This window comes from Cryptomeria japonica, chromosome 4 (assembly GCF_030272615.1).
Source record: "Cryptomeria japonica chromosome 4, Sugi_1.0, whole genome shotgun sequence".
NCBI lineage: Eukaryota > Viridiplantae > Streptophyta > Pinopsida > Cupressales > Cupressaceae > Cryptomeria > Cryptomeria japonica.
Window position 1 is genome coordinate 43170243 of NC_081408.1, and position 8444 is coordinate 43178686.

The 8444-nt window shown below is 33.7% G+C and overlaps 1 protein-coding gene across 1 annotated transcript; it reads left to right on the plus strand.

Annotated features, from left to right (window-relative positions):
* Positions 1 to 867: 867 nt before the first annotated feature.
* LOC131075428 (F-box/kelch-repeat protein At5g15710-like) lies at positions 868 to 1689 on the plus strand. Its single transcript, XM_058012270.2, has one exon. It carries the CDS (start codon positions 868 to 870, stop codon positions 1687 to 1689), a length of 822 nt encoding a protein of 273 aa, XP_057868253.2.
* Positions 1690 to 8444: the final 6755 nt, after the last annotated feature.

Consider the following 8444-nt stretch of genomic DNA (forward strand, 5'->3'; position numbering starts at 1 on the left):
AAAGCTTATGGTTGAGGAGAATAGTTGTATAGAATTTGTACAAGAAAATAATATGTTGATGTATTAAGGAAATGGATGTTGTAACATATGTCTATTTTTAGTTATTATACTACAATGTAGGAAATCAACATTTTACAATAAAACACCGTTAAGAAAAATAATTACTTCATACAATGTATGCTTAGTCCAATAACAAAATACATTTTATTAATGCTAGGTACTCTTAGTCCAATAACAAAATATTTGCAAATGATTTTTTTTTTTCTTTTTTTTCATTTATTGGTTGGTACAGTTGCACTCTTAAAGATCACATATAATCTCTAGAGACACCTAATTAAAATGCATATATCTCAATAAATGTAACATGTTTATGCTAATTTTTATATTATTTCTTTTTATTTATATTTTTTGCTCTTAGACCAATTACAAAGTATTTGCAAAAGAAAAATATTTGTTTTATTTTGTAGTTTTCATTTCTTGGCTGGTACAGTTGTCAATAGCCCTCTTAAATGAACAATAGTTTCAAGCATAAAAAATTTAATAATAAGATCACATGTGCTCTTAAAGAACAACCAATAAAATTGCATAGATCTTCACCCTTATACATGTAACATAAGTATGCTAAGTTTTATCTTATTTATTTTAATTTATATTTTATACATATCAACTACTCTTATTTCAATAACAAAATATTTACAAAAGAAAACTTTGCTTTCCATATTTTAATTTATGTTTTCTGTACGTCGGCTGTTCTCGGCTCAAAAGTAGTCCACCTTCAAATGCCTATAAATAAGATGATGTAACTAACAGATGAAATAAAAATATAGTTTTTTAATGGTTGGTTGGGAAGGTCCAAAACTCAAAGAAATGGAGCAAGAATCTGTTACAGCAATTGAAATGGTGAGAGATTTAAAAGAAATAGAGCAGGAATCTGTTACACCAATTGAAGGAGAGAGAGAATCGAGAGAGTTGAAAGAAATAGAGCAAAAATCTGTTACAACAATTGAAGGAGATGGAGAGGAGTGTAGTATATCTAAGATGCCTCAGGAAATGAAAGAGATGATATTTGCAAAGCTTCCATTTGAATCAATCTGTATTTCTTTGCTAGTTTGTAAGGAATGGAATTGTATTTTGTCTTCCCATAGATTTCTGTCTTCATTGCCAACCCAAAATCCATGGCTTCTTAACTGTGGTAAAGAAGAGAATGGAAATTGGAATTGTGTGGCCTACTGCTTTCGCATACGAAAATGGAGAGAACTCTCTTTCTCTTTTCTCCCAGATCCTCAATTATTTGATTTGAATTTCTACAACACAGAAGCAGAGGACTCTCCCACCCTCATTTCTTTAAGAGATTTATCAAGTGCAGGGCAGGGGTTACTGGTCTTTCGAGAAACTCCTATGGGACAATTACATGTTTGCAATCCTCTTCTGAGATCTTACGCAGAGATAGATATGGATTTGACTAACAAATTTGTCCATATTGTACAGCGAGGACACAAAGAGTCCTATTTGGTGGTTTGGTCAAACTCTGAAAAGTTTTCCTTCGAAATCTACCACTATTTTCAAGATTCATGGAGAACTAAGTTTCAGTTTGCAAGGGAAAGACGATTTGATATATTTGATGGTGAAATGATTCAGTGCAATGACTTTCTTTTCTGGAAGGGAATAACGCCTGATTCAGTGCAATGACTTTCTTTTCTGGAAGGGAATAACGCCTGTGAGTATAATCGGTTATAAAATCCAAGATGAGGGTTTCATTAGCCCTGTTACAGTAGCTCCATTACCCCTCCAAATGGTTCATGATCTGCATTTGTATAATCTATCAAATTTTCAAAATCTGTATTTGCATTATTTTTCTATGGTTTCGTATGGATCGTCCGTTCTTGTGGTGACAACTTTTCAGGAGGGCCCGTCTGCACTCAACATCGCTGGAGTCTGGAGTAGCCAAACTCAACCATGGTATGCTGGAAATCATCCGTTGGCAATGGTAATGGCAATGCCGCCAATGCCGGCAATGTTTAATAATTGGAAATCATCAGTTGGCCAGAAGGGTATTGTTATCTGGGAGTTGTTTCCGGACGAGGAAGATGACTTGATTTGGAAGTGGAAAGAATTTGCAAGAATACGTCCACACTCGCTCCCTCAATATTTTGATGAAATGATTTGTTCTCAGTTGGACTGTATTTGTGTGGGGGATTATCTGTGCTTCAGCGGCCTATTACCAGCTGAAAGTCCACCGGTGTTTGCATTAAATTTAAGAGAGAGGTTTTGGCAACGCCTTCCTCCCTCTAACACTAATCAGACGGTGAAGTTCGTGAAGATGATGTCGTTCGAACCCAAGTTTAATTATCAGTTTTTTCAAAAATAGAGAGTGAGAGATAACATTATTATGGTGATCAGTAAGGTAGAATCCTCTAGTGTTATAGGGAATATTTTACGATTTGTTTTTTGAAATGTAAATGGATGATATAATTTTGATTCTGGTGATAAGAGTTATGTTTATAATGATGTATTCAATCTACATATTTTTTATTAAATATGCTATCATATGGATGGTTTTATAAAAATGATATATTAAATTATATTTTCATAATTATAGTTATGTATTTGATAAAATTAGAGGGTGTCAGAGTTTCCTCATCTTTTTCAGTATTTTACAGAAAACATTATATACAACTTTTAGATGTGAGTATTTATATGTGAATATCAGGCCCCAATATTGACAGTCATTGGAGGATGAATTGGAATACTAAGGTCACTTCCAATCTTACAAGAATAAGGGCACTTCCAATCCTGACCTGGCAAGTATTATCCTCTGCAAAAAGTTTAGTTGAATTCTTAATGTTCTGTTGAATACAAATTTCAGCAATGCCATTGTTTCTTATGCTACCAATAATAGAGAATCACTGGTGCATTTTAGACTCCTTTAACATTTCATCTCCACACATGTTCCATTAAAAAGAAAAAGGAATTTGACTTTCATGTTGTAGAATAAGTCCAGAATTTTTGTTCCATTTATTATCTATATCTCTGACTATTGAGTACAAGTTTTCAGGAATGCCATTGTTTCTTATTCTACCAATAATAGAGGATGGCTAGTGTATTTTAGACTTCTTTCAAATGTCATCTTCACACATGTTCCTTTAAAAAGAAAAAGGAATTTGACTTTCATGTTGTTGAATAAGTCCAGATCTCTGACTATTGACTACAAGTTTTCAACAATGTCATTGTTTCCTATGCTACCAATAATAGAGAGTTTGGTGTATTTTAGACTCCTTTAACATGCCATCTGCATACATGTTCTAATCTAGAATTTTTGTTCCATTTATTAGGCAGATCTCTGACTAATTTTTTGAGCCTGGATTTACAACAGAAAATATTCGAATCATTTGTCATATATTTTTTGTTGTGCATTTTTAAGTAATTTACCACAAAAAATACTGGAATCATTTGTCATAGATTATTTGTTGTGCATTTTCAGCTTATGCAAAAATCAATACTAGAAATTTCAAGATTCAAAAATTATATGTACCTCTAAATAAGTTGACTCTACAACTTAGAAAATACATGTAAATACTTTGTCCATGGTATACAATACTATTTGATGGAAAACTAAAGAAAGATATTGAGAAGCATAGGTGATTCTCTATATGACTCACGAGCCAGTGTTGTTTTGAACAAAGTGATATTGAGAGTGAAAGATGATGTGAATATAGCTGAAATACAAGCATAAAGGTAGTCTTAATGATAGTGACATGTGTCATTTCCTAGCATAGAACTTCGCCTAGGACATTTTAGTTATCTTCAAGCCTTCTTGCAATGCACAATAAGCAAGTGGAGAGCATTTCCATTTTAGGTTGTTATGAGAAGTTGGAAAAGTTGGCATGTGTTTAAGGGAGTGGAAATTATGATTTGAGTCGATATAGGAGGAAAAAGAAAGTAGGGATGAAGAAGAAAAATTCAGCACCCATCACCTCCAATGCGATCTTGGAGCCCGAGCTCTTCTAGAGCCAAAAATATGGTTGACTAGTTAACAGGTCATTACACTTGTCTTTTCTAGAGCCAAAAATATGGTTGACTAGTTATTCACTGAGATCTTTTCAGCTTGAAAAATAGTAAGAAGATTTTAGGTCTTTTGAGAAAACATTAAGTTATAAATCACAATTAGTCACTTGTCATTGGAAAACAAATGTATTTTTTCATTTTAAAGAAAGAATTAGTATATATTCAGATTGGTACTACTCTGAAAGGATCTCTTATATCAGTCAAATCAATATTTCACCTTCTTTATAAATTGTTTCTCTATGTGTAGTCAAATAGTTTATACATATTTCTGAGATTTGTATGCAAATTTTCTGTTATATGTCTCATTTTTAACATCTACATGTAGAAAAGCTTAGCCCAGATTATAAGTTGTGTACTAGTTTAAATAGACATTAGATATGAAAGACAACTCATTTTCCTCAGAGAAGTGCAGATAGTAGTAGAGGTCTAAAAGGAAATTTTATGCACCACCACATTAAGAAATAGTTTCATTTTCAAGTCATCTTATTAATTTTTTTAAAGTAGTATTAGTAGTATAGGTTAGTTTCTAAGTGAAAAGTACTGAGTGAATAAGTTGTCTTTGGAGGTTAGTTTTAAACTAGAGCCCACTTCATATGTGATCATCCCATGATTCATTAGAAGTAACTGAATAAGAGTCCATATCCTAATGATAACAGAGATATCTTGATTTTAAATTATTTTATAGGGATTTATTTTACATACTTTGGACTATTCTCTTATAATAGAGCCAATTCTAATGATGGAGTATGTGATTGGATATAGCTGGGATTTTTTTGGATGGACAAATATTTTGACTTCTTGGTGACATGTATATGGACTACATCTCTTAAATGACCACAATCCTTACTAATCTTCTCCTTTTAATCAATCATTAGGTTTAGCTTTATGTACTTCTTTAAATACACTACATTGGATAATGCTACAATCTATGTTTCAAAAGTATATATCTAATTTGTAACCAATTTCAATTACTCAAGCCATTGGTGACAAAAAAATTTATATTTCCACAATATGACCTACATTCTTTTCAAGAACTTTTATACTTCCCTATAGTTGGGTATGTACATATGCACACTTATTTACTAGATCTCCTAGTCTTTTCTCCTCTACATTCTTCTCAACATATTTCAACATTATAGCTTCCAAATTAGAAGCATGATCTTTCAAGCTCTTAATCAACATCTGTAGCTACTTCACATTGTTAATTTTAGATTAGACAAATAGAAATAATAGAAACAAATATAGAGAACACAAAAGACACTAGAATACCCTAGGAAAACCTCCCTCTTGGAGGTGAAAAACCCAGCAATTGATCTCAGATCTTATTAGACAAAATCAGTATTTCTTTACAAATCTGCTTTAACACTTGAAGTATGCACAATAGAGTGATGAATCCAAAGTAGGGCACAACAATACAATGAACCTATTTGTAATATGCTTGAATGTTGATCAAGGAAGATAGATCATGAACACAATTCACTGATAATGGAGAAGATTCACTACCTCTGAATGGATTTGTTGTGCCTAAAAGGTAGTTCGTTATCCTTAGGAGATTATTCAATGTCCTTGGAAGTCATTTTATGCTCATTGAGGCTTTGCTTTCCTTGGGAAAGACTTTGATGACCTGATATATAGTTCGTTGACCATGAATGATAGTTTACTCATTACTGTTTAAGGAGATCACAAAATGAATGAATGTATTCATTGATATGTCTTATGCATGATTGAGACTTGTATATATATGTGGCTTAACCACCTTATTTGGCTTAGGCCAGCTTACAAGAGGAGCAATAAATTACAATAAAATGATTTAAGTTTGGTGCCCAATATAGAGTCATCCCCATCAACACATTTCAATACAATTTATATTTAATGCACATAAATTATGACTAAGGTTGATAGGCCAATTAGTCAGCTACAAGTGCTAGGTCGACCCTAGAAGAGATCCAAACTAGCTACAACATCAACACTCCCTCTTATCTAGGGAGGAGACCTTCACAAGATCTAAGTCATGTAGTGATAACCACCATGGCTACTCCCAAAGGATGGGTCCATCATGGTTACTCCCATCAATGGAAAACAAATGAGCACAAGTGTTGTCATCTCAACATGACATTCACCATGGCTACTCCTAGAGGGTGGATAAACACCTGTGCCAAGTCATGGAGTCTTTCACATTACATCTACCTTACCTACTCGCAGAGGGAAGATCCACCATACCTACTCGCAGAGGGTGGAACAAGGGATTTCACCTCAAACTTCTCTCGTAGAGAAGAATGCATTAACAAGGGCTCACACCTCAAACTACTCTCACAAAGAAGAATGCATTATGATACATCTCAATAAATAACTAATGCTAAGACTCCCTCTTAGCAAGGGCTTCATTCTCCACAACTCCAAAGTTGTGTCAAAAATACACAAACTTCACTTTAGCAAGGGGCTTGGTGAGAATGTCAGTCATCTACTCCTCAGTGAAAATGTATCTCAGTTGAACAACATTCCTCTGTACCATATCTCTAACGTAGTGCTACTGAATCTCACCATGTTTTGATATGTCATGGAACACTGGATTAATGGAAAGCTTCACACAACTTTTGTTATGAAAATGAATAGTAGTAGGCTCCAATGGTTGTCTAAACAATCCTACAAGGAGCTTTTGAAGCTACACCACTTCACGAGTTTCCACTCATGCTACAATGTATTCTTCCTCTACAGTGCTTAGTGCCACTGAAGACTGCTTCCTTCTACACCCGGAAATCATAGCAGAAACTAGACTAAAGTAACAACCACAGGTTCTCTTATAATCAATAACACTTCCTGCCCAATCAGAATTAGAGTAGCATTCTAAACTTAGGTTCACACGGGAGAGGTATTTCAAGCCATATCCAACTGTGCCATGCAAGTATCTCAATATACTGTTGGTTGCAACATGATGTATATGTCTCAGTTCAAACAAGAACTAAATAAGTGCAATCTCTTATTGATAGATTCTAGAATAAGTTGGCTAGGTGGAAAGGTGCTTTGTTAAGCCAAGCTACTAAGCTCTAGCTATTCAAATCCACTCTACAGAGCCTCCCAGTGTATTCTATGAGTTTATTCAAAATTCTCACCAAAATTGCTGATAGACTGGAAAGAATTCAAAAAATAATTTGTGGACTGGGAATGAAATTAAGAATAGGTTGCATCTTGTGGGTTGGAAACAAGTTGGCCTTCCCAAATCCATGGGGGGATGGACATTAGAAATCTAAGAGATTTCAATAAAGCCTTGATGGCCAAGCAACTGTGGAGATGTCTTAAAGAGAAAAATGAATGGATTGACATTTTCAAACCTAAATACCACATCCAGGGTATCCAAAACACGTTGGAATCTTATGACCTTCCCAATTTTGTCTCTGACTTATGGAGCAATTTTTTTGGTTCCACCAATATTATTTTGCATGGTTATGGACGGGTGCTAGGGAATGGTAATTGTAGATGTATAAAAATGACCGTTTTCCTAAATAAATATTTAATGTTCATTTTATTCTCATTCCTCTATTTAGTTAAATCTAAGTTAATTAAAATCATCCACATTTTTCTATTTAATTAAATAAATTATTCAATTTATTTATTTAAATTCACTTAAGTCCTTTATATCATTGAATTGAATAAATCATTTTATTTTATTAAATCCCTTCTCTCTACTTTTTAATTAAATTTACATTTAATTAAATAGTTCACCCGAGTTAAATAAATCTAATTTATTTAAATCCCCAACTTACAACCAAATTGAAATAAAGCAATTTATTTTAATTGTCCCCACCTACTTGCATTTTCCTACATCTCCCACTTGCATCCTAACCCTCTTCCCAAATTCTTCTCGAACCTATCTAATCCTAATCAATTAGCCTAAACCCATCAATTATCCCATTTCCCTAAATTTGAGGAGGTCACATCTCAAATTTGGAATAAAGTCTTCCAAAGGCATTAAAAGCCTTTATGCCTTCAACAAGCTAACTTGTTGAATACCCCCAAATTTGGAAGGACTTTTACAAATTTGTCCCCAAAGTCTTCAAACCATTAATGGTTAACTAACCCTTAGTGGCATAATTAGAGACTTTTTGTCTAACTTAACACTCATCTAACCCAGGGGTCTCATCAAGCATTCATTGATTTGACCATGGTTATCCATTTAACCTTTGCACAAGATTTTACCCCTTGGGTAAAAGCTTTATCCATTGGATAACCCTAACCTAACCTTAACCCTTACCTTCGAAGGTAACCATGAGGTCTTCTCAAGCATTTAATGCTTCTTACCTCTTCTCTCAAGCAGTCTTATGTTGACAATTGTCACCATTTCATTGGTGAAAATTGTAAACATGGATTGATAAATTTCAATC

Coding starts and splice junctions, on each gene's coding strand:
- LOC131075428 (XM_058012270.2), top strand. CDS start 868: ATGGAGCAAGAATCTGTTACAGCAATTGAAATGGTGAGAGATTTAAAA.